The sequence below is a fragment of the Melitaea cinxia genome, chromosome 24, assembly GCF_905220565.1.
Source record: "Melitaea cinxia chromosome 24, ilMelCinx1.1, whole genome shotgun sequence".
Lineage (NCBI taxonomy): Eukaryota > Metazoa > Arthropoda > Insecta > Lepidoptera > Nymphalidae > Melitaea > Melitaea cinxia.
Genome location: NC_059417.1, coordinates 3375231 through 3401376, shown reverse-complemented (window position 1 = coordinate 3401376; position 26146 = coordinate 3375231). Strand labels below are relative to the sequence as shown.

Sequence of the window (26146 nt, the reverse complement as noted above, 5' to 3'; positions counted from 1 at the left end):
ATAACTATAATTGAAAGTCAAGAAACTATTGAAATATCTGTTGCTATTCAACGTAATTTAATAACTATTGTTCGAAGAGCAATATCAATCGAAGCAGTAATTCACAAAAATATGTACGAACCAAACTTGGGTAAAATAAAAGACAATGTTACTAATCAATTATTAGGTATCGAGGAGGCCGTAGAAAGAAATATTGTCCATCCAACTATATCGGAAATTAAAGACACGGCTTTAGAAAAATATGTACCACTATCTGAAGCGCTTCATACAAAACTTATTGATCCCGAAACAGGTAAAATTAAAGACAAAAAGACTGGACAAAACATTCCATTAGATGATGCATTAAAGAAGGGCTTAATAGCCACCAAAGATGTTACGTTTTCTTTATTTGATGTAATTGAATTAGGATATTATTCACCTGACACTTGCAAAATTTTAAACCCTCGAACCGGTGAAACAATAACGTTAGGAAAAGCGATTCAAGATAAACTAATTGATCCTTCAAATATAAAAATTAAAGACGATAAATCGGAAACAGTTATTTCTTTTGATCAAGCTGTTTTAACAAACTTGTTGGATTTAGAACGCGGAATCATTACAACACCTCAATTTAATCTCAAAGACGCATGTGACAAGGGTTATATTATAAGCGATAAGAAACCGTGGTCATTACAAGAAGGTCTAGTTCAAGGATTTTACGATCCCGAAACTGGTTTGTTGACAATTAATAACGTAACTATGACTTTAGATGATGCAATAAAAATTGGAAACATAAATCCTGAGGCATTAACGGTTCGAAATTCAAACTCTGGAGAAATTATTACTCTCGCTGATGCAATCCAAGCAGGTATAATTGACTCAAAGGAAGGTAAAGTTAGGGATCCTGTTCATGGTGATAAAATTTCTCTCACAGATGCTTCAGAGCGTGGTTTAATAATTCCAGCTAAACGCAAACTTAGCTTACCGGAAGCTGTATTTAAGGGCTTTTATGATCCTAAAACAGGTAAATTTTCCAATCCACAAAACAAAGACAAAATGCCTACTGATCGAGCAATTAGAAAACGTATGTTAGATCCGCAATCCACATTAGTGCATGTTGGGGGTAAAGTAATTCCTTTTGAATTTGCTGTAGATAAAGGTATTGTAGATGGTAGAACTGGTACAATATTGGTCGGCGCTGAAAGAGTAGACTTTAGGGAAGCTTTTGAAAGAGGTATTTTAGTTGAAGTTAGAAAACCGTTATCGTTAATAGAAGCAATTGAAAAGGGAGTTTATAATGAAATAACAGGTCTCTTTATGGACCCTCAAAGTGGTAAAAAATACACTCTCGCGGAAGCTATTAAGATGAATTTGATTGATCCTCACTCTGTACACATTCAAGACAATAGACTCGGTAAATGGGATAAAATTACTTTGCCCGAATCAATTGAGACAGGTGTAATAGACGATAAGTCGAGTAAAATCAAAAACATTAATAACGACAACGAAGAAATTAGTCTTATAAAAGCTTTCGAAATAGGATTGCTCGTTGATAGTAAGGCACCTATCAGCTTACAAAGAGCACTTCATCAAGGTCTTTATGATGACGCTACTGGCAAAATTATTGATCCGGTAACGACTCGTAAAATAACCTTGCATGAAGCCATTAGACGTTCCATAATTAGCCCAAAATATCTATGTTATTTTGATAAAAAATCTGAAAAACCCCTTACGTTAGCTGAATGCTGTCGTAATGAAATCGTTGACAAAAGAAACGGTAAGTTCAATGAACCCGGTTCAGATGTTAAAATAACTCTTTCTGAAGCTATGAACTTAGGCCTTATAGTCGATATCGAAAGTGCCGGCTTCTCTTTGTATGAAGTCCTGTCAATGAACATGTACGATATTACTGAGCTAATGTTTGTCCACCCTGTTACAGAAAGGAAGATTTCTCTCAAAACTGCTATTTCTGAAGAATTAGTTAATCCTGAAAACTCTCTTGTTAAAAATATTCCATCCAGTAAATATATTAGCCTTACAGAAGGGATTGAAATTGGCGTTGTAGATGAAAATAATAGCGTTTACATCCTTCCTAACGGAAATCAAATTAATTTATTAGATGCTAAGCATCGCGGTCTTATTGTAACGTCAAAGAAAAATCTTAGTCTAGAAGAAATAATTAAGAATGGTCTATTTCGAGCGGATAATGGAAAAATCGTTGATCCTAGTACAAACGAATTTATAGATATTAATAAGGCTATTGATATTAATCTTATAAATCCTGACTTAACAATTGTAAAAGACAGCTCTACAAATAAGTTTAAACCGCTTCTTAATGCGATACAAGAGGGTGATGTTGATGTTGCTAAAGGTAGGGTTTTAGATACGAAAGCAAAAAAAACGTACAATTTAGATATTGCATTTGATAAAGGCTTACTTGTTACTGTTGTTCAACCTTTAACTTCACAAAAGGTCTCTAAACGGTACGTTGCTGATTCATCATCATCATCAAAAGAAACTGTAATGCGTGAGTTCACTCTAGATGAAGCGATAAAATATGAATTTATAAATCCTGAAACTGCGTTAATCAAAGATCCACATAAAAATAAATATATTCCCTTAAAGTTAGCTATTAGCCAAGGTATAATTGATAATAATGTCAAAGGATTGATTGATACGCAAAATAGATCACGAACACTTTGTTTTGTTTTCGAAAACGCTTTAATAGTCTATGTCAAAGAACCCCTAACGTTTGAGCAAGCAATAGAAGAAGGTCATCTTAACGTAAACACTGCTCGATTCACTGATCCTCAATCCAATGAAGTACTAACTTTAAAAGATGCAGCCACTTTGGGCTATATCGATCCAGATACGGCGCTCATCAAAGATAATCTAAAAAAGAGGCTAGTCAAACTCCCTGAGGCTTTCCGTAAAGGGTTGATGGATGCAGAAAAGGGTAACATAGTAGATACTGAGACCTCTAAACTAAATTCTTTAAGTTCCGCTATCGAAAGTGGGCTTCTTATGACACCTAAAAAGAGTTTCACTCTGATAGAAACTATTAATTTCGGAATTTATAATCCAACTACTGGTGCGTTGAATGATCCGTTCATCACGACAAGCGTTATGGATAGAAAAAGATTAACATTAGGCGAAGCGATTCATCAAGGTATCGTCGATCCTTCAAGTACCGTGGTGAAGGAACCAGAAACGGGAAAAATATGGCCATTACTGCAAGCAATAGAACAACAGCTTGTTAATCCAACGGAAGGGAGACTGGTAATCGATCCAAAGAAAGGAATCAGTCTCGATTTAGTCAAAGCTTTTAAAAAGGGATACTTGCTGCCAGCAGAAACGAGGGTGAGTTAATTTCATTTACATTTATGCTTGAATCGAGCCAAGGTGTTGCTTTACAACCTCTTATGTTTCCACTCTAGATGGTGATCTTTTTTATCTAAGCGTTTGGCTTGAAACATTGGCATGGCACGACACCCACATGACTTACGTACATGACTGGGTTATAGGCGTTGTAATATTAAATTATATTTGCATTTCTTACATAACTTTGAAACTATGAGCTACCTATAACTTAGTCACTGGTTCATTTATTCAATTCAATTGTTTGCCATCGTTTTCTATGTAGTTTCAGCACATAGATCGTAAAGAGGGTCGAAATTACTTTTCTGGACTTAAAAATGTAACATGACAAACATAATGTTAAACAAGCTGTCTAAGCTAAGCAAGAAGTGTATGGTGATTCCGACCTGAGTTAGCAGAAATAAGACAAACTAAACGCTTCATAGATCTTTATTGACGTAGTACAACTTATTATTTTTTGTGTCTTGTATTGTTTTTAGATGCCTAAGTTTACACAGTTCTAAGTTTTAAGTTTTGACAGTTTTCCATGTAGTCTTATTTATAAAAAATTCTTACATTTTTCATAAAAGTATAAACGCAGAAAACTGTCAAAATCAGTGAATCGAGAAAATATGTGCTTATCCACTTTGTAATAAGGCTCGATGTATGTTGTTTTTTATTTCCAGCCGTTGCCTGCGATGCTAAAGAGCCCTTTTGAGCTAAATCGTGAATGCTTGCCTTTGAGGGATCATATTAACGACGATTTTAAGAACCATCATCGTATCGCCAATTACCTAACCCCCATAATCACTTGTGCTAAGAATTCAATGGGAGAGGTCGAAATGGATGTATGTCCTGACCTATGTCATCGACCTCTCGCTTACCTATGTTTGCTTCCTCATTTGGAAATCAGCTAATTATGACTGCTGATTCAATCAAATCTTTGGAAACCAAAATTCACTTAGCATTGTATTTTATATCCAAAGTTTGTGTTCCGATGTACTCATTCCTTGGAAACTTTACACACAATTTTCGGAATGCATGACTGACGATAAGTTATTGTGATAATACAGCGGTATTTGCGATGCAAACATTCACAATATCAAATGGTAAATCATATTCGTCAAACACAAAAACTAAAGGTAGTATTGATAATTCATTATCGTCCTTCTATAAATTCTGCGACGCCTTGGGAACTTATTTCATTATACTTTATACTTATTATTACTTATTCGTTTCTGTTGTAACTATTTTTAAATAATGAACTAAGATCTCATTGGTAACGTTCAAATGTAAATTCGTCAAAATTTATTTTTGCCTATAACTGTACATTCTTACTTTTATTCTTATACTTCTCAATTACTTTACAAAAAGACGTTTGTTTTAAGGTTTCAGATTACTCAAAAAGGTACTTTTGTCTTTTTTTTATTATTTTTAACAATTTACTTATACATAAAACTTAATTATAATAACTCACAGCGAATATGTTATTAAAATGTCTCAAATATAGTTTAAGAATCGAGCAAACGTCAAAAACTCCATTTCTTGTCTTTGACGGTTGCATTTCTTCCACTGCTTGCATGTAACGCTTATTGCACCTAGTATTTATGTGGTACGCAACAATTGGACTGGTTGTGTCTTTTCATCTCCACGCCCTTTGTAAATTGGCCTTTTTCGTGTCACCTGTCTCAATGTACTTTTAGGTATTGTCTTTGCTTCACGCATAGTCTAGTAATGTAAGCTTACTTTTCAGGTCGCAAACTCTTGGCTATTTAGTGGAGCCGGTTTTTTTTCATCTTGTAAATTTTAGAATGTTCAAAATGACGTGAAGAGCGTTTGATGCTTCTTACCGTTTACTTCACTGTTTATAAATTAATTGCACCTGTATATTTACATTAGTAGTAATAGTTCTTGTACAGTGATTGACAGCACTGTAGATAGATGCATTGTAATATCATCGAGTAGTCGTAGATACAATGCACCGTCACGGCTCTGAAAAGGGCATGTATATTTTGCATCACACGAAATTTGTAGGCTACGAACTAATATTAATTTTTATCCTCCTTAGCAAGCAGTAGAAGAGAAGTACAGGCTTTGCGATGAGACTCTCTCAAAGTTATTGGAATGGATCGCGATCGTTGAAGAGCGATTGGCCAGTCAGGAAGCTGCCAAAGAAGATGTGGATGAACTTCGGAATCAAATCAACGTACTTAAGGTAATTGTGAATTGTAAAAAGAAACAACAAACGACTATAGTTGATAGCAAAGAATAAATCATTGTTTTATTAATTTATATTATCATTGTTAATATTCCAGCTTATCAAGGATGATCTCGAAAGTCACCAACGTCAAGTTTCCGCTTGCGCAGACCAAGCGAAGCAACTCCTCGTTTCTGGAGGAGACGTGCTCGCGCCTCATGAGGTAAATATATTTTATATCGGGCTTATTTCTAAAGCTTAAGCACTTTGTCTTCTCGAATGCTGTCCTATATTAAAATAATCATATCCATAACCTTACTTGCAGGTCGCAGCCCTGGAACGTGGAGTGAGACAGCTTAAACAACGCTGTGATAAATGTACAGAAAAATGCGATAAAATGCTTCGTCGTCTTGTCGCAGCCAGAGACGAACTTGGCAAATTTACGTGAGTATATTCATTAGAAAGTCTCGTTATTGGTTGCTTTACATAACTACCGTTATATATTTAACTAGTTGTGACCCCTGATTTCACCCACGTTAATTTCAGGAAAACCGTCTTAAAATATTATATAGCCCGATAATACTATACAGCCTTTGTCAGTAAATGGACTATCAAACACAAAAATAATTTTTCAATTCAAACAAAAACTTCTTGAGATTAGCGCGTTCAAACAAACAATCTTTGTCAAAGTGGTTAATTTTTATCTCTTTTTTTTCTAAATAATAAACTCAATTGTATTTTGTAGTAACGAATTGAACACTTTCAACTCTTGGATGGAGAGCGCATACCGTACACTCGAAGACAAGGAGGTAGCGTTGTCTAAAGTTGACAACCTTAGCGGTCAAAGCGAGGATGTGCGTGAATTTGTATCAGATGTGATTGCCCATCAGGCCGATCTCAGATTCATTACAATGTCCGCGCAGAAGTTCATGGACGAGAGTAAGGTAATTTGTTTTCTTTTGGTCATTTAATTGATATTCTTACCATTTTTTTTTATTTGGGTAATAAGTAAATGTTTTTGTACAACATTAATGGTCACTAACCCTGTGACTTTGTAAAATGAGACGCTTACCATTTGTGTGGTCGGTAATTTTGAGTTTCCAATATTTCCTCAATATTGCACTAATGATCATAGCAATTTCAATTATAAAACGTAGATATTTTGACAGAACGTAATTAAATATACTGTTCTGAATTTCTTCCCTAAAAATTTTATGGGAAACAGAAGAAAATAATGGACTTAATTTCCTAGGAATTCCTGTCAATCCTCAACGAGTACCGTACGTCGCTCCCAGCGCGTCTATCTCACGTAGCGGCGCCTGTGGACAGCTTAGTGAGGGAACACGCCGCCTTAGCCAGGAGGCGACACACTGACCTCGCCAACAGGGCTCAGAGGCTCCTCGACCGGCTTCGAACAGCTAGTGATGGCTCTGCCAGATATAGGGAAGCGGTGCAAAGGGCGCAGAGGTGGATGCAGACGGTTCGTAAATAGTTTTGTTATCTATATTCGTAATTATAAAAAATTTGATATTTTTTTTTTATAAATAAAATGTAAAATCTGGTTCTAAAATAGTAATGAAATCATAAATTTTATAGTAAAACATTATGGTAGTTTCTATTATGTATTAGTGTTTAAACTACTTATGAAGTATTAAAATGTCAGTCAGCGAAGTAAAGCTTTCCTTTACAGGTATATTTTTTTAGTTTTAATTATCGATGTATTTCGATATTTTTATGGGTGAAAAAAAAGCCGACCGACGGCGGGATATCCATCCAACTGCTGATTTTGAAATACTCAGGCCGAAGACGGGCAGCAGCGTCTTCGGTGCGACAAAGCCAGCCCTGCTGTCACCAACCCAGCGTGGTGACTATGGGCAAAACACATAAGTTCACTCCATTTATGGCGTGAACTTGTGGAGGCCTACGTCCAGTAAATTTATAAAATTGACCGTATAATAAGAGCAGACGAAACGATAACTTGATCTCGCGTGTTAATGTGTATGTATTGAATGTGGGGGAAACGATATCTTGATTACTCATTATGTATGTATTGAACGTGGGGCAGGTGGAGCCGGGCGTGCAGGCGGCGCTGGCGGAGGCGGTGGGCGGCGAGCCGCGCGCGCTGGGCGCGCAGCTGGCGCGGGCGCGCGCGCTGCACGCCGACGTCGTGGCGCAGGCGCGCCTCGTCGACAACGCCAAGGACGTGAGTCGTCCGCCATGTAAACTGTCACGTCACAGGCTATGTCTTTCCGCTGTGGCATTCAAAATATTCTTTTTTTTAAAAATCATCTCGTTCATTCATTCGAACACGTTCGTTTGAAATTCAAAATTCGAATCGAATGTAGAATTCAAATAACTCGTAAACTTGTACAAGCACCGTTCAGTTATTCAAATTGGTTCATTTGAAATTCGAATTTCGAACACTTAATAATACTTAGAAGCTATTTAAATTACTCGTAATTTTCTACTCGAATCACTAATGCTGTCCGTCCCTTTCAGGCTTGCGACCAACTAGTACGTGCCCTAGAAGGCAATTTGACCCCAGCGGACATCCGCCAACTAGAAGTACCAGTAGTGGAGCTGGCAACGCGTTATGACGAGCTAAACAATGCCACAGCCTCAAGATGTGCAGAATTAGAGGCAGCTTTATTGCAATGCCAGGGCTTGCAAGACGCCGCTGAGGCTCAGGCTACCTGGCTCAGTGCCCTGGAGACCAGCTTTAAGTGAGTTATGCTTTTTTTTATACAACTAGATCAGTAAACAAACATAAATGGGCAATGAAGAGGTTTTAGTTTTGTTTCAACTACCTATCATGTAGTGTGAAGTGATCGCTCCACTTCTTTCTCTCCTTACATAAAAATTATTCAGTCTCTATTGAAAAATATACTACTACTGATTTTCATTTAGCCGAAAATAATGTCAAAATTTTGACGGCAATAACTTCTAATTAAAAAATACTAAAAGGTTTACTAAGATAGAATAATGAGATTAAGTCTGTCTTTCTTCCAACTATATCATTAGTCAGACAAAAGAAACGTGCTTAAATTAGTAAATACCTTAATTTCATTTAAAATCCCCAGGAGTCAAACAAAACCAGCTTCCTTGATCCGCGAACGTCTAGACGAGCAACTACGTGAACAGCGTGTAGCGCTCTCCGAGCTGGAGGCGCGAAGGCCTACCCTCAACAAGCTCCTATCTTCGGCGAGGGACGCCGCACTCACACCGTCTAACGCCAGAATTGCTAAGAAACTGGAACAACGTGCTGAAGATATCTATTCTAGGTAAGGGTATTTTTTTTTAATATAATAACAAGTAATTACAAACGAAACTAAGATTCCATTCCAAAAATATAAATTTTGTTTAAGCTGTCCCCTCGTAATATTTGAATATTCCACACTAAAAATTTATCTTATCAAAAAAATTTAAGCTGTACCAATTATATATTTAACTCTAAATTCCACCTAAATTTTAAAAACAGCTATAATTCATAAAAAAGAATAAATCAAATATTCCTTATCATACACACATGATCATCTGTTCCTAAGGTAGGCTTAAATCATATTAAATTATGATAACAGCCAGCATCTTCAACTGTACTTCTCACAATATATACTCCTCACTAATACCCACTCTCCCTCCAGATACGAGAAGCTTCTAGAGCGTTCTGTCAAGCGCAGTCAGTTCCTCGAGGAGGTCTCTGTGGAGCTGCAGCAATTCACCCAACAGGCCGTTGCTCTGGACAATGCGCACGCGCAACTTATAGAAATGGTGAACGCAAGGGACGAGAGGGCGACACTCGCGGACGTGGTTAACGCCAGGTAGTAATGGTTGCTGATTTAAGGCATCTTGTACATTTTTATTTTTAACGTTTTACTTGTTGAAGTTCAGAATAAGAATAGGATTTTAGATTTAATAAAATTAATATGATTAATATTTGTGTGGGTTTGAAAGCTTATTATTTTGGCGTTTTGAGCTCCGAATTTTCTCTACTATTAAAATTAATTATTTATTTTTAGTTAATTATTTTTGACTTAAATGTATAATAAAATACTGATTTTTATTCCCGCAGAGATAAACAAATGCCCATCCTAGAAGAATGTCTGCGTAACGGCAAGCAACTCATATCTAAGAAAGACGTGACCGACACCCACGTAGTACGAGACAGGATGAAGGTATGCTAATTAATATTACTTATTATTTAATATTAATTTAAATTACAAATATCATAGATCAAGCTTTATGAGTTTATATCCTGTATTAAAATAATCAATGCGCGAATATTAATTTAGAAATAATTATTAAATCTCTGATATAAAATTCGGAAAAAATAACATAAGAAGCACCTTCAATATGCATAAGAAATATTGTTATTTAGATACAGACCAAATTTTATCTTAACATTTTTTAATATCATATCAAAAATCGACTGTTCCAGCGGGGATCGAACCCGCATCTCCGACTGACCGTGTCGGTGCTCTAGCCAATTAAGCTATGGAACGATGTAGCCGTTAGATCGAAATTTTTGATATGATGATTTTATATCCGGCTCTAAGTGATAATTGTGGGTAACACAAAAATAAATCGTATGAAATTTTATCGTATTTGTATTATTTTTAAAGGCTTTGGAGAACCTTTGGCGTGATTTCAATGTGTCACTGGAAGAGAAACAGAAGCTATCAAGACAGAAGGCCGACCAGCTTAACCAATACGAATCATTAAAGATGCAGGTAAATTATTTTTTTTTTTTTTTGTAAATTAGTAATTTTAATTTTTTATTTTTTTTTTTATACAAACCTTATTCTGACCATAAAGAACAAAATAATATTTTTGTTTTATTGTTATTTTGTACATCTATCAAAAATTCCCTACAAATTAAGTTTTTTTCAAAAAATTTTTTCTAATCTATCATTTTTTCTCAATTTTGACTAGTGATGTTACTTAAGTTTTCTATACATTTATTACTATTATTATTTATTATTCAGGTGTTAGAATGGCTACAAAAAACGGAGCACCGCGTGTCGCACTTACGACCCGTTGCCGTAGACTTGGACGTCTTGAAACAACAACAAGATGAGTTGAGACCACTCGCCAAGGAGTACAGAGATTTCGCTGTTAACATTGATAGGGTAAGTTTGACGCGTATTTTTGATTTAATAAGGGTTTAGTTAGTTTTAATTTCTTGTGGAAACTGTTGGTATAAAAATAAATGAACTAATGTTCACATACAGGTCGGACATGTACATTAATTATAAAAAATATGTGATTAATTAACTAACGTGACTTTTTAAATTTATTTATTATTAATATTTAATTTTTTATTTTTATTTTTTTTTTCTTGATTCCCGAATAATTCATATTGTTATTACTATGTATTTATTATGTTTCAATTTCTTAAAATATAGCTCAGAAGTGATATGCTGTATATACGATTTAATGCCTCTCATTTGTGTTCTTGTTATATTTGTTACTGTAAATTATTTTTGGTCTGATAAATTAAATATTTTTATCACCATTTTACCTAAAAACACTAATTTATTTACTACCTCTTACTATCATTATTATGATCAGCTGTTACTGTCCACTGTCCAATACAGGCCTCTTCACTGAGAGGGTATAGATTTCGTTTTTAACAAACATAGGGTACGTTTCACTAAACGCCCGCAACTAAATAAATTTAAAAATATAAAATTACGCGTAAATTTTCACTCGAATTTATGCGAAATATTTACTCACAACCAATATGCTTTCCACCTATAACATTCGCCATCAACGCCCGCGGCGTCTTTACGTCAGTGGAAGGAACGGCAAGTTCAGCGGTCGTGGCCGATGGCGGTGCGGGCGTTAAGCGGAACGTAGCTATAGTGTGCCGTGGCTGCAGGTGAACGAGGCGGGCGCGCTGTACGAGGCGCTGGCGCGCGGCGAGCGCGGCGACAGCCCGCGCAGGCGCTCCGTGTACAGCCCGGCGCGCCGGCAGCCGCCCGGTGAGCTCTTGTGCACTTATACGTCGGCGCTGGTCATAAACCGCGATAAAATCAGAAAAAGCGTTTTCACAGCGTAAACATTAGAAGACAATAAGTATTTATAATAGTTTGTGATCTAAGTAGCGGTATATGATAGTTTCAATATCTTTTACGTCGCAGGTCGGCCGGAGGGTCGCTCTCCGTCTCCAGGAACGCGTCGCCGCAGTCAAGACACCTTCCATCTCGACGGTATGTGAGATTGAATTATTCGAATACTTGATTTAAAAATATATACTTATATGTCTAAATAAAAAAAACCGTTGAAATGTAAAATGTTGTCTTTATTGTACTCAAAAAGATTTAAACTAAAAGTTTATCTCACTATCCAGCAATTAAATAAATAATATAATGTTAAATATATTTAAAGTACGCACGTAATAATTTTTTTTTTTCAATAGAATTGTCGCCGGTCCAGCAACAAATATCGGAGATCAACAACAGATACGAACTGTTGGGAACTAAACTATCAGACAGACAAAATGACATCGATTCAACTCGGGAGGAAGTCAGGAAACATCTCGATAGCATTAGAGCACTCAACAACTTCCTCGACAAGGTATATGCGGATCGTATTGTGTTCTAATTAGCTTCTTTTATTATATAAATAAAAACGAAAGGAGAATAATAATAATAAATGCAATTTTTTTAATAATATCCCCAAATTAAAGAAACATTTAATAAATAACCATTAAATTTTGCTTAATTTGATATTAATTCCATTTTAGTAATATGCTAAAGATTTTAAATTTTCTAAATCGAGAAATAGTTTTCCTATAATTATAAAATCTAAACTAATTTAAAAACATGCATGTTGCATATGTAAGATAAAAGATTAGTTAAAATAACCACTATCTTCTAATTAGGTTCAGAGACAATTGCCTCGCGAATCTGTGCCCAACACAAAGGAAGAAGCCGACAAGATCATTAAACAAGCGCGAGCAGTGCTTGAAGAAATGTATGAGAAACAGAGCATTCTGGACTCTACTAAGACACAGGTGAGAAATTAGAATAATAAGAAAAGAAAAACAATTTTTATTTGTAAAACTTTACAATTGAAAATTCATTGAAAGTCCTTTCACTAGAACTATGAAATCCTTGAAGGTAAATTGAAAGAATAATTTTGATTTGTAGCACTTTGCTAGAAAAATTGATCATCTTTCACTTTTGTCGTCACTTGTATGTATATTTTGATAAACATCATTGAACATCTCTTCTTAGATGGTAAATTTTATACTTTAACGCCGAGTTGCACGAAAAGAAATTAAAATTTAATTAGTGATTAAACTAATTTAATCGCAAGAATTGTATGAAATTCTTGTGATTAAATTAGTTTAATCTCTACTTAAATTTCAATTTTGTTTCGTGCAAATCGGCGTAAGAGTCAATAAAATGGCAAAGTTATATATGTCTTAAAATTTCTTCCCCAAAAAACCCAAATTTTCTCATAGCGTATATCGTTATCACAAATATATCAACTTCCACGATTCAAACAATAGTAATTAAATTATTTCTGTCCATAGGTGCGCGAGCTGCTCCGTCGCAAACAAGCAGTGGAGGGCGCGGACCGCCTCCACGATGAGGCCGAAGAGGTGGCCGCGAGGTGGAAGGCTCTACACGACGCTTTCAAAGACAAGTAAGTGACAATATTGCTTATTTTTCAGATTTATTTTAGATCGATCACGGCTTTGTTTTTAAACATTTTTTTTACGTTGAGCTACATTTTTTGTTCTTATTGAGATAGTATCTTTCTTTACTGGCAATTAATTAAACCATTGAAAAAAAAAATTAAAAGAAACATTACTTAGAAAAATATTGAAAACGTATTCTCTACTATTCAAATAGCGTACTTTGACTCTGTAAGATACATTTTAATTGTGGTAATGCACATTGGATCTAGTCAATACCAATGGATGTAATGCCATAATAAACAAATAAATAAATTTATAAACGCTTCACCCTCAACGGCCCCCAGTAGGATTTTCCTGTATCGGGGGTCCGGAAACACACACAATACACAAGCACACACGCCCAGACCACGACAAATATCTGTATGGCCAATACAAATCATCATCATCATCATCATCATCATCGTCATCACAGCAGCCTTTCGCAGTCCACTACTGGACAAAGGCCTCCACAAGTTCACGCCAAAAATGACGTGAACTCATGTGTTTTGCCCGCGCTGGGCAGGCGGGTCGGTGACCGCCAATACAAATGTGTGTCGTGAATGGGAATCGAGCCGCACCGAGTGTACATAACGCTTGCGCCGCCAGGGTCCGCGCCATGGAGCACAGCAAGGACTTCCTGGACACGCACGGCAGCCTGGCGCAGTGGCTGGGCGCCAAGGAGCGCATGATGGCGGCGCTCGGGCCCATCTCCTGCGACTCGCGGGTCGTGGCCGCGCAGGTGCAGCAGGTGAGCGGCCGGCCCCACCGGGCTCGTTGTGATATTACGATATTGTATTTAAAAAAAGTTATACCCTACAACAGCGGTTCCCAAACTTATTTTGTCTCCTCCCCACTAAGAGAATATATTTTATAGTGCCCCCTTTGAGCAATCTTTTAATGTTACTTTTTATTTATACCTACTTTATATTTTTAATACATAACAAATACACACGTCTCATAAATAATTAAATAAATAAATATCTACACAATAAACACACGGTCGTCTGTTGTAAGCAACTTAATGCTTGTGTTATAGGTAACAGCCGACTGGTATAGCTACATTTTTTTTTTCGATAAAATTACTTATAAATGATACGTATATAAATAAATAATAATGATATGTATATAAATTTTATTAGTTGATATTCACAAGTTGTAGTCGAGAGTCCTTATACATTAAATGACAAATCTTCCCCCAAGCCTTTACACAACGCCACCATTTTGTTTTACTAATTCTCTTACCCTTTAGTACTGCAGCGCCTAGATCGGCGTTATCGCCCACTTTGGAAAACACTGCCCTACAATAATAGTGTACCAAAACTATTAAAGTCTATCTCAAATCTTATCGTCGTTTTAAAGGTGCAAGTGCTACGCGAGGAGTTCCGCAGCCAGCAACCTCAGCTAACTCATCTAGAGGAAGTGGCGCACACGGTACTTCAGCGTCTGCCCGAAAATGATCCCGACGCGAAGAAGTTGAGCCAAAAACTGCAGAGCTTGCAAGATAGATGGAACGATTTGCTCAACCAGTAAGCTAACGTCATTGATCCTACAAAATTTATCTGACTACGTTTTAAGATATTTTTTGAGTTCTCCAAAAAAACTGTCTTTAGAAAAAAGTACAATTCATTTGTCCCGTACTTAACAAACCTTTCATGTAATTTTTTTTTATCCGTTTAAAACATTGTTTTAGAACATTATTTTTTTTCCGTTTAAGGACTGGTTGGTAAGGTTTTATTATAATTAACATCTAATTTTCTATTTAATACAAAAAAGCATGCCATATATCTACATAACATTTTCCTTTTTTCAACAGATTGGAACAACGTGCAGAAAGTTTGGGCGCCGCTGCTGATACGTCTCGCGAATTGGACGCCGGCCTCACGCGACTGAAGAACGCGCTACACGCCATTTCCGACAAATTGGATGACGTGTCTCCACAACGCGAACCTGCTGACCAACTGCGTGAAGTTGAGGTCGGTCTCTATAGCTTTTCTGTTCTTAAAAAATATATTGAATTGACTTTTTTCTTCTCTTTTCTCATTTGTTTTTTGGTTGTAAAATTTTTAAGTAGTAGAAAATGTTTGTAGCGAAAACACTCGAACAATAATTGCGATGGGTAATAACAATATGGTGGCGACTGTGGTACGTGATTGCAACCTTTACGGCGTTTTCAGAACCTGGAGCGGCAGCTGGAGGGCCAGCGGCCGCTGCTGGCGGACCTGGAGGCGGCGGGCGCGGCGCTGGGCCACGTGCTGGCGGACGCGGGCGCGCGCCAGGACGTGGCGGCCAAGCTGGCGGCCGCGGCGCGCCAGTACGACGCGCTGCAGCGCAAGCTCGACCAGCGCAAGGCGGAGATCGAGGCCGCGCTCAAGTGAGTGTCGCCGCCGGGTACTAGGGTCGCAGAGCTTTGTAGCGGGCTCGGGACTCTCGGGTGCTAAGTGAGTCCACCGGAAGGCGGAGATCGAGGCCGCGCTCAAGTGAGTGTCGCCGGCGGGTACTAGGGTCGCAGAGCTTTGTAGGGGGCTCGGGACTCTCGGGTGCTACGTGAGTCCACCGGAAGGCGGAGATCGAGGCCGCGCTCAAGTGAGTGTCGCCGGCGGGTACTAGGGTCGCAGAGCTTTGTAGGGGGCTCGGGACTCTCGGGTGCTACGTGAGTCCACCGGAAGGCGGAGATCGAGGCCGCGCTCAAGTGAGTGTCGCCGGCGGGTACTAGGGTCGCAGAGCTTTGTAGCGGGCTCGGGACTCTCGGGTGCTACGTGAGTCCACCGGAAGGCGGAGATCGAGGCCGCGCTCAAGTGAGTGTCGCCGGCGAGATACCAGGCCCGCAGAGCTTTATAGGAGGTTCACGATCTCGGGTGCTAAGCGAGTCCACCGGTCGGTACTAGGGCCGCAAAGCATTAAGGGATGGTCAGTTCTCATTCAAACTAGTGAACCAAACAGAGCACCGTTGCGAGGCCACTCAATACATAACTGTATCTTACGAGCGAAACTAGGCTAGCGGAGCATTAATAAATGTTTAGTACTCTTGCATGCTTAATTACTGAATTATTCACGATGATCATTCACCGTAGATAGTTGAATACGAAAATTAACACGGGTGCATTTTTATCTTTGACATTCACTGTATTTGAATAAAATTATTTTACTCCTTACTATTGTCCTGAAAAGTCTCGGGATCAGGACTTGATTGACGAGTAAAACAGTGGGAACAATAATTTAAATATAAAAATCTATAAATCCTAAAAATCTAAAACCTATTTATTCTGATTACCATCGTTCTAGGGATAAAAATCCCCCGATTTGTCCATATTTAAAATGTCGGTCTATCTGTGATTTCTTTTAAAATAAATAAAATTTTAATTACAATAGTTAATAATGAAACGTTTACCTTAAACATGTTTCAACGTTAATTAGTAACATCGTTTGCTTATCACTTTCATTTCACGAATATGTTAATGACATTATTGATCGCTATAAATGAATAGAATGAATTGAGTGACTAATATTTCTGGAAGAACGTCAGTCATGTTCAAATTCTTCCGGCGTCTACGTCGATCACGTCATCCTATGTAATTTAATTATATTTCACTAATAAGTTTGTTATGTAAATAAAGTAGAACTAATGTCATGATTAGCTAATAGCCACTGTGATCCCTTATACTTTTTTTTTAATTTAATCTGTAATGTATTTGAAAATTAAAGCTTAATATTTTAGTTAAGTTTGTGCAGTGATGACTTCACGTGTATCGTTTGTGATTCGTCAAAGTTTTTTTTATATCTACAGTTGTACCAGGTTTTGGATCAGATTTAATTTTTATTTGTGATTTGGTGATAGTACAAGATGAAATGACCAAAATAATGTGACCACATATGCAGTGTATAATATAGTATATCTTTCCCATAAATTCGTACTAACAAAAAATATTATCGAATTAAAAAAAAAACTGATATTCTTGAAATATTGACATTGGTGATTACTTCTCTAGAGATGGCCGCAACTTGGAAGAAAGCGTTTCCCGCACTCTTGGTTGGTTGCAATCTGAGCTGGCAGCTCTGCCAGGTCGCTTGCAAGTGTCTGCCGATAAGAACAAGTTACAGCAACAACTCACCAAGCATGAGCCGCTTTACCGCGACCTCACGCAGAGGGAGCATGAGATTATCATGTTACTCGATAAAGGTAAGAAGTGGTGATATATTGACCAATTGCTTGTAAAATAATGTAAATGAGAGAGATGGGAAAGAAGAAAACGATGTTTTTTAACTAGTGATGTCTGTAACTTTTTGTATAAATTATGGCATTGGTAAGCCTCAATTTTGAAGACATTGTCGTTCAAGAATTTTATTTTTCTTATAAATTGTAGATTTAAAAATAAAATTAAAATGACCAAAAATAAAATAGATGAGATTAGAAAAAATAGTGAACTTAAACAATAACAGAGACCCTTATTGTCTCAGGTCGTGAAATGGAAAAGAAACCAGCATTCCAAGGTATGCGCAAGGATCTTGACAGGATCCAAACGCTATGGGACAAACTCAAGAGAGAAGCTGTTGACAGATACAACAGATTGCAGACAGCTATGGTAAGAAGAAAATATTTTACTACGTTCTTGTTTTTTACTATTTCGGGCATGAGACCTCTTTTCCACAATGAACTATAATCCAATTACTTTAAAATTCCCAAGTAGTTTTTTTTTTTTTCCTTTTGGTACAAAATACTTACGAATTGAAAAACTTCGACCATGTCAAAAATGTCTAATCCCCAGAAAAACTCATTTCGATCCCAAGATAATCGACCGCTTTGAGAATTCTTGATGTACAATCAAGTGTATTATAATCTATTTAATTAAAATTCAAAAGAGTTTCATAATATTAATACTATGTGGTATGTCCTTGATACAGGAACATTGTCGCAAATACGGCAAGGCACAAGAATCTTTCCTACCCTGGCTATCGGACGTCGAAGATCGCTTGGCGAAGTTGCCGCCTCTCGCCTTTACTAAGAAGGACGTGGAGAAACAGCTGCGTGAGTTGCAGCAAATTAGGAACGATGTTTGGAAGAGGTTCGTTATATAATATTTTCGGTTTTTTTTTTGTTGTTCAATAAGAAAATTTAATAATCATATTTAATCAGCTCAGACTTGTACTTTAGTCATCCTCCGTTCGTTTTTTGTGTCGATTAGTGTTGTACGTTTCTGAAAAGAATTTTGTTTTGTTAAAATAATTGTTAACTTATTTTATATAAAAAAATCAATAATATTTTTTGTTATGTGTAGATCCGGCGAATACGAGAACAATAAAACGCTCGGCGAGACGTTTATATCGGCTTGCGACGTTGACCAGGAGATAGTGAGGAAACAGTTGGACACCATGAAGGAGAGATGGGACAGCCTCAACAACGGTTCGTTCATTTCTTTTTCACTCACGATCCCGACACTGATCATGAAATTTATCTAGTGTAATTTCGATCGGTACTAGTGACTTTTTATTTTAGTAGTAGTGTCGATAGATTACGTCCGTTCGGTTCGATTCGCTAAGGTGCGCTGACTATAACACGCGGTCCACAGAGGTGCTGTCCGCGGCGGAGTACTTGGAGAGCACGGCCCGTCGGCTGGGCGAGTGGGCGGAGCGCGTGCGCGGCGTCGAGGCGCCGCTGGCGCGCTGCGAGGAGCGCCTGCGCGCCGCGCTGGCCTCGCCCGCGCCCGCCGCGCGCGACGCCGTGGCGCGCCTGGCCGAGCACGTGCACGCGCTGCGGGCGCCGCTGCAGGTACACACGCACACACACACTGTAGAGAGCGCTGCGAGGAGCGCCTGCGCGCCGCGCTGGCCTCGCCCGCGCCCGCCGCGCGCGACGCCGTGGCGCGCCTGGCCGAGCACGTGCACGCGCTGCGGGCGCCGCTGCAGGTACACACGCACACACACACTGTAGAGAGCGCTGCGAGGAGCGCCTGCGCGCCGCGCTGGCCTCGCCCGCGCCCGCCGCGCGCGACGCCGTGGCGCGCCTGGCCGAGCACGTGCACGCGCTGCGGGCGCCGCTGCAGGTACACACGCACACACACACTGTAGAGAGCGCTGCGAGGAGCGCCTGCGCGCCGCGCTGGCCTCGCCCGCGCCCGCCGCGCGCGACGCCGTGGCGCGCCTGGCCGAGCACGTGCACGCGCTGCGGGCGCCGCTGCAGGTACACACGCACACACACACTGTAGAGAGCGCTGCGAGGAGCGCCTGCGCGCCGCGCTGGCCTCGCCCGCGCCCGCCGCGCGCGACGCCGTGGCGCGCCTGGCCGAGCACGTGCACGCGCTGCGGGCGCCGCTGCAGGTACACACGCACACACACACTGTAGAGAGCGCTGCGAGGAGCGCCTGCGCGCCGCGCTGGCCTCGCCCGCGCCCGCCGCGCGCGACGCCGTGGCGCGCCTGGCCGAGCACGTGCACGCGCTGCGGGCGCCGCTGCAGGTACACACGCACACACACACTGTAGAGAGCGCTGCGAGGAGCGCCTGCGCGCCGCGCTGGCCTCGCCCGCGCTACTATGAGTGTCTATGATAACGATCGGGACCGATAACTTAACGTTATGTTCGGACACGGTGCGACCCACAAGTTACCGCCGAATTGAACAACATGAAAATCTGCAATTGCTGTTTAAAGAATATTGTGTTTTAATATAAAATCGGTGACATCTTATAAATGTGTTTAAACAAATACAAGAATCCATGTAATATAAACAAAACAACCCACAGACGTATAACTACGAGTACTCTGCCCCCAGAGCGTGCACATGGCCGCGGACGACATCGTGTCGCTGTCGACGGAGGTGCGCGGGCCGGAGGAGGGCGCACGCGCGCGCTCGGCGCTGGAGGGCGCGGCGAGCGCGCTGGCCGAGCGCCTGCAGGAGCTGGAGCGCGGCGCGGAGGACGCGCGCGACCGCCTGGCCGGCGCCGCCGCGGCCTACTCGCACTTCCAGGTGCTCATGCCGTTTCACTTCAAATTACTTCATAATCCGTGGCCTCACAAAACATTTCAACCTCTTTATTATTTATTTAATTTCATTGATCGTCGTTGCTGTCGCCCTAGTCACGAGTGAATCACTAATATAATTATCGCGATAAGTCCAGTAGAATTGAAAGTTTTTTGAAAGTTAAAAATATTTTGGTCTAGTGCATCAATCGGGCATTAGATTATTTTATGAATAGTAACGCTGAATGTGAAAAATAAATTGTTGTTTGTACGATATATAATTTTTTGGTTAAGAAATAAAAAAAAAAGATTTAACAACTCCACTCACTTGACTCTATTTTAATTCACGAATTTTTCACTATCGCGAGCAGGAAAAAGTAAAAGCCGTTTCCCACGACGTAACCGACTTGGAGAGGGAACTTGACGGCATGAAGCCTCCTGGTAGAGATATCAAGACGGTCAAGGCACAGCTGGATGACCTCGGACGCTTTTACAAGAAGTTAGAGCGACTGGACGACTTAGTAGCAGATTCGGAGAAAGCCGCTGAAACCTTGGCTGATAATGGTCATGGAGACTCTGACAAAGCCAGAGATCAGGTTTGTATACGAAAAATTTCAAATATACGTTCGCAAACCCATAATCAATTACCGTAAGATAACTTTTTAATTTCTCCATTTAAATTAAAAACTATTTTCCCACCAGTAAAATGTTTACAGGTTTGGATAGTAAAAATTAGCATGTGTTTAAATATAATATCACACTCCATTCTAATTTTAACAGTTATAAGTACCAGTGAAATTTAACTTCACCTTTTTGTTTTTGTCCGTCAATTAATCTTAGTTCGTTCGTTTGTTTATGGATTATCTCCTAGTCTCTTCTAAATTGGTCAACACAATATAACATTTTAACTTATCTCAACTAATTATATAACTTAAAGATTCCATGACTCTTAAGACTTTAGACATAAAGGTCTTTTTTAGAAATACTATACAGTATTAAAAACAACATATCAAATTACTTTTATGACAAATTCTAATCTAAATTATTTTCAGGTGGAAAATGTCCGCAAACAAATTGCAAAATTGGACGAACGAGCGCGTTCTAAAGAACAAGACTTGGACGATACTTTGAGTAAACTGGAAGCCTTCTATAAGGCTTACGACTCCGTTATGGATGATGTTAATGAGGTAAGACGTAAGAACTTCAAAGAGATATTGAGTCGGTTTTTCTGAAACTATATATATTATTCTATAAGGTCTATATTCTTATATAAGGTTGAGATGTTATTTGGACATGATTTTAATCTATACAAATAAATAAAATTGGAGTATCTGTTTGTAGTATTAAAATAAGCGCTTTTTACGAAATGAATATGGATGTATACACGATACATATACCAAAATAACATTTTTTACAATTTTTGTCTGTCTGTCTGTCTGTTCAGGCTAATCTCTGAAACAGCTAGACCAATTTTGATGGGACTTTACTGGTAGATAGCTGATGTAATAAGGAGTAACTTAGGCTACTTTTATTTTAGCAATTTATTTATTTTATAACTCTTCGAACTAAACAATATTTTTTTTTTATTAAATTCCACGCAGACGAAGTCGCGGGTACAGCTAGTTATTAATAAAATGATGCTGGTAAAATTCCGTTTTTTTGTTGTATGAAAAAAAATGGTATAGGCAGAAAACTTAATCTTGTTAACAATAAGTGATAGCTTTGACACAGTTACACACGTACCCTTCTATATGTGTGTGCCGTACATACAATTAAGTTTAAAGTTAAAAAAATGTTTAATTTCATCCAGGCTGCAGAACAAATACGTAGCCTCAAACCAGTATCGTCCGAAGTTGAACATATTCGTTCGCAACAAAAGGACTTCGCTGATCTCAAGAAACAAACCCTCGTGCCCTTGGGCCAGAATGTGTCTCATTGCAACAAGATTGGTCAAGGGCTCGTGAGGTCCGCCCTACAGGGAGTGTCGACTCAGCAGCTCGAGAAAGATCTGGAGAAGATGAACGACAGGTGGAACGCTTTGAAGGATCAGGTTTGTGATATTTATTATAATTTATCGAAAAATGTACCAGCTAATTGTTCTGGAAAATGTTTGATTGGTATTTAGTCAATAATTTGCAAAATAGATTTTCAGATATTACCTTCAATATAAAAGACGATGAGCTAAAATTATTCTTTGTGATGTCATATTTATTAATAAACCTATTACTTTCAATTAAAACATTTAAGTTATTTAAATAAAACTACTGTCAACTGCTAATATTAAATGGAATAGAACTTAATACGCATAAATATATGGCCATTAAATAATTTAAAATAAATTCCGCAGATGAACGAACGCGAACGTCGCCTTGACGTAGGGTTGCTCCAATCAGGAAAGTTTGCTGAAGCGCTCGCAGGTCTCGAAAAGTGGCTAGCCGACACTGAAGATATGGTCAACAACCAGAAACCACCCTCAGCCGACTACAAAGTTGTCAAGGCCCAATTGCAGGAACAAAAGGTTTGTCTTATTGTCATACTTATTCCCTTTTCATTTTTTCTTTGGTTTAATCACCTTTGCTTCTGTGCCGGAGTGTCTCGGTTTGTCTATTTCTTGCTGTCGGTTTTTATGTTGTGTATGTGTAGGTTCATATATTAAAGATTTTATTCGACAGTGTTAGTGATTCCAGCCATGTGTAAAAGTAATATAAAAAAGAACGAAAGTAATTTGTATTCGGGGCAATCACATAAGATTCATGCATTAAAATTATATTTTTAAACCTTTTAAAACGAGTCTAATATCATACGATCAACGTATGCTAAGTATCAGTATCAGTTCAGCCTATTGTAGTCCACTACTGGACATAGGTTACCCCAAGTTCGCGCCAGACATCCCGGTTTTACGCAATCCTCATCCAGCCTACACCGGCAATCTTACGTAGATCGTCGGTCCAACGGGCCGGAGGCCATCTCACACTATGTTTGCCAAGACTAAGTGCTAAAACTACCAAACCTCAATGTCCTTATTGATGTGCCGCAAAGCTTTACATCTGAAAGGGTATATCGCTCCTTTGAACTGTCTGGTAACAATAACAACATTGTTCCATTGTCACCCCAGCAGATTCTAATTTCCAACAGTATATTAACATTTTCTTATCGTTCCCTACAGTTCCTCAAGAAAATGCTGATGGACCGTCAGAACTCGATGTCGTCGCTGTTCGCGATGGGCAACGAGGTGGCGGGCGGCTGTGAAGCGGGCGAGCGCAAGGCCATCGAGAAACAGCTGCGCGGCCTCATGCAGCGGTTCGACGGCCTCACCGCCTCCGCGCAGCAGCGCATGCTGGACCTGGAGCAGGCCATGAAGGTAACGCTAGATCGTTCCAGTAGTCTGCTTCAATCAATAATTCAAACTAACTTTCGGGCATGCAGCAATATAATTTTTTTGAAGATTAGGCCTCAATTGGTCGCTTGTTTTACCTAAAGTTCACTCATATCTAGATTTGCTTTGAAGTTATTAACGAGTCAAAGTCGAGAAAATAAATTGAATTTACTTTACTGTTTTAACATTAATTCAGGTGGCAAAACAATTCCAAGAACAATTGCAACCGCTGGTCGAGTGGCTCGGAGTTACAGAGCGCAAGGTGAAGGCCTTGGAACTTGTGCCTACTGATGAAGAGAAGATACAGCAGAAGATCAGAGAACACAAGGTAAAGTTTTGGTATTTAAGGTAAGAGCTTTGCCCAATACACAAAATGACCAAAAATTCTTCATTTTTTTCCAGTCAAGTTTTACGTCACCAATTCAAGAATCGTCCTCTAATTTCTATAATTTTCTGACAGGTTCTGCACGATGACATCATCGCTAAGCAACCGCCATTCAAACAGCTGACGGAGACCGCTTCGCAGTTAATGGGACTGGTGGGAGACGATGAAGCTACGGCCCTCGCAGACAGGCTACAGGCCGCTACTGACAGGTAAAGATTTCTTAAAAATAGGATAAAATAACTTAATTCCAATTTTTTTAATGGCACACGTAAATCAGGATATTAGTTCTATATTTTCATTATTTTTCTGGATTTTTTGTTTTTAGGATCTGTATTATCATTCTTTCATCATCAATTTTGAGTAACAGTTATTACAATAAAATATACTATTTAGTTAATTATTTAATCGTCGCTTTTCCATTTTTCAGATATCAAGCTCTAGTCGACCACAGTCTTAACATCGGCGAGCTATTGGACAACTCGCGCAAGGGACTTAGACACCTAGTCCTTACGTACCAAGACCTATCAGCCTGGATGGACGGCATGGAGCAGTACCTGGCCAAGAGGAAGGTGCTGCCTGTTCATATGGAGAAGCTGTTGAGGCAGATGGATGAACTTGCTGTAAGTGCTTTACAAATTGGCTTTGAATCTTGTTTTTGGGCCTATTTTACTGGTTGTCGGTAAAAAAATGTTCGATGGATAACGATATCCGACAGATAAAATTTCATCGAATTTCACAACACTTATAGGATATTTTTATTCGCAATTGTTAATCTAAAAGTTGTAGTTTATCAGTTGAGGTCAAGCTGGTCGTAATGGCCTATTCTACCGCCCGCTGTTAAAATCTATTCGCTACTTATGTGTAAGATAAACTTCATCCATAACCGGTAAACCCTGGGCCCTCAGATTTATTAAAAGTAGTCGTACTATCGAAGTTCTTAGGTAGGATTGCCGTGAACACGCGAATTTTTTAATAACATATTTTTGTGATAATTATGAGATTTTAATAAGAGCGATTTGGCACGCGTACAGGAGAAGACGGAGGAGATAGCGTCGAAGCAGGAGGCCGTGGACGGCACGGTGGAGTGCGGGCTGGAGCTGATGCGGCACATCTCGGGCGACGAGGCGCTGCAGCTGAAGGACAAGCTGGACGCGCTGGCGCGGCGCTACGGCGAGCTCACGGCGCGCGGCGCCGAGCTGCTGCGCCGCGCCTCCGACACGCTGCCGCTCGTGCAGCAGCTCTACGGCAGCCACGCCAAGTGAGTTGCGTAGCGGCGTAGCGCGGCGCAGCGCGGCGTAGCGCAGCGTGGCGCAGCGTAGCGCTCTCAAGCACTCATACATGTACTATAGCGTGGATTTGAAATACACAAGCTGATGACAGGCAGCAGCGCCTGCCCAGCATGGTGACTATGGACAAAACACAGGAGTTCACGTTATTTTGGGCGTAAACTTGTGGAGGCCAATGTCCAGCAGTGGACTGTACAGGCTGTAATGATAGCGTGGATTTCTGTGATTTGACGCAACGTAGCGCAGAATTGTTTTAATTCTTAAGAAAGTGGAAATGATGTGCTTAATAGTTTAGAAAAATTACACCTGACAAGTGGCTTAGATATAAAAGCTTAAATAACCGATTTTGAAAGTGTCTGATAACTTTCTAGCAGATTGATCTCAGTATTAGTTGCTTTTAAAAGCGGTAGTAGCTTTACTTAAAATAAAATTCATAATTTATATATTAAAAGTGCTTGACAAAATCCGCTTATCAAGCAAAGGAGGAAGTATTTTCCTAATTTTTCTTCTTCTACCTTTGAATTTCTCTCTAGTCAAGAGATTTATCTAATTTCTACGATTTTTCTAACAGGTTGTCCGACTGGATGTCAAGTGCAGAAACGTGCTTACAATCAGTTGAGCCGCGAGAGGAAGACATCTTGAGATTGGAAGCTGAATTACAAGAGTTTAGACCTGTTTTAGACAACATCAACCTCGTTGGACCACAACTTTGCCAGGTAACAATACTACTTATCCAACTAAAAAACTATTACAAAGCCAAATTTTGTTCAATAACCTTATAAAAATTAAAATTCTGTAAGATAGTTTTGTTTACTTTGCTGCCTTTTTTTGTAAATCTTGTTGAACTAGTCCAGCTTACCTGATAATTCTAATCCATTTATTTTGAAAAGGTCTTCAAAATGTAAAGTTTTTACTAAAAATGTTTTTTT

The 26146-nt window shown here is 39.2% G+C and overlaps 1 protein-coding gene across 1 annotated transcript in view; it reads left to right on the top strand.

Moving 5' to 3' along the window:
* Positions 1-26146, top strand: part of LOC123665777 (microtubule-actin cross-linking factor 1) — a 222973-nt gene that overhangs the window by 157754 nt on the left and 39073 nt on the right. The window contains exons 28-70 of the mRNA XM_045600037.1: positions 5405-5551; positions 5652-5756; positions 5859-5977; positions 6279-6477; positions 6786-7013; positions 7599-7736; positions 8033-8256; positions 8614-8814; positions 9175-9351; positions 9603-9705; positions 10153-10260; positions 10516-10697; positions 10936-11002; positions 11412-11514; positions 11674-11742; positions 11952-12109; positions 12417-12548; positions 13074-13186; positions 13827-13968; positions 14580-14746; positions 15034-15193; positions 15395-15591; positions 17207-17397; positions 17676-17800; positions 18120-18280; positions 18494-18618; positions 18785-18984; positions 19026-19121; positions 19163-19258; positions 19300-19395; positions 19437-19532; positions 19574-19669; positions 19983-20177; positions 20542-20766; positions 21223-21357; positions 21981-22220; positions 22518-22688; positions 23337-23531; positions 23743-23874; positions 24007-24140; positions 24359-24551; positions 24963-25189; positions 25789-25933. Of these exons, the coding sequence (XP_045455993.1) occupies positions 5405-5551; positions 5652-5756; positions 5859-5977; positions 6279-6477; positions 6786-7013; positions 7599-7736; positions 8033-8256; positions 8614-8814; positions 9175-9351; positions 9603-9705; positions 10153-10260; positions 10516-10697; positions 10936-11002; positions 11412-11514; positions 11674-11742; positions 11952-12109; positions 12417-12548; positions 13074-13186; positions 13827-13968; positions 14580-14746; positions 15034-15193; positions 15395-15591; positions 17207-17397; positions 17676-17800; positions 18120-18280; positions 18494-18618; positions 18785-18984; positions 19026-19121; positions 19163-19258; positions 19300-19395; positions 19437-19532; positions 19574-19669; positions 19983-20177; positions 20542-20766; positions 21223-21357; positions 21981-22220; positions 22518-22688; positions 23337-23531; positions 23743-23874; positions 24007-24140; positions 24359-24551; positions 24963-25189; positions 25789-25933 (6513 nt within the window). The remainder of the gene's footprint in view (positions 1-5404; positions 5552-5651; positions 5757-5858; positions 5978-6278; positions 6478-6785; positions 7014-7598; positions 7737-8032; positions 8257-8613; positions 8815-9174; positions 9352-9602; positions 9706-10152; positions 10261-10515; positions 10698-10935; positions 11003-11411; positions 11515-11673; positions 11743-11951; positions 12110-12416; positions 12549-13073; positions 13187-13826; positions 13969-14579; positions 14747-15033; positions 15194-15394; positions 15592-17206; positions 17398-17675; positions 17801-18119; positions 18281-18493; positions 18619-18784; positions 18985-19025; positions 19122-19162; positions 19259-19299; positions 19396-19436; positions 19533-19573; positions 19670-19982; positions 20178-20541; positions 20767-21222; positions 21358-21980; positions 22221-22517; positions 22689-23336; positions 23532-23742; positions 23875-24006; positions 24141-24358; positions 24552-24962; positions 25190-25788; positions 25934-26146) is intronic.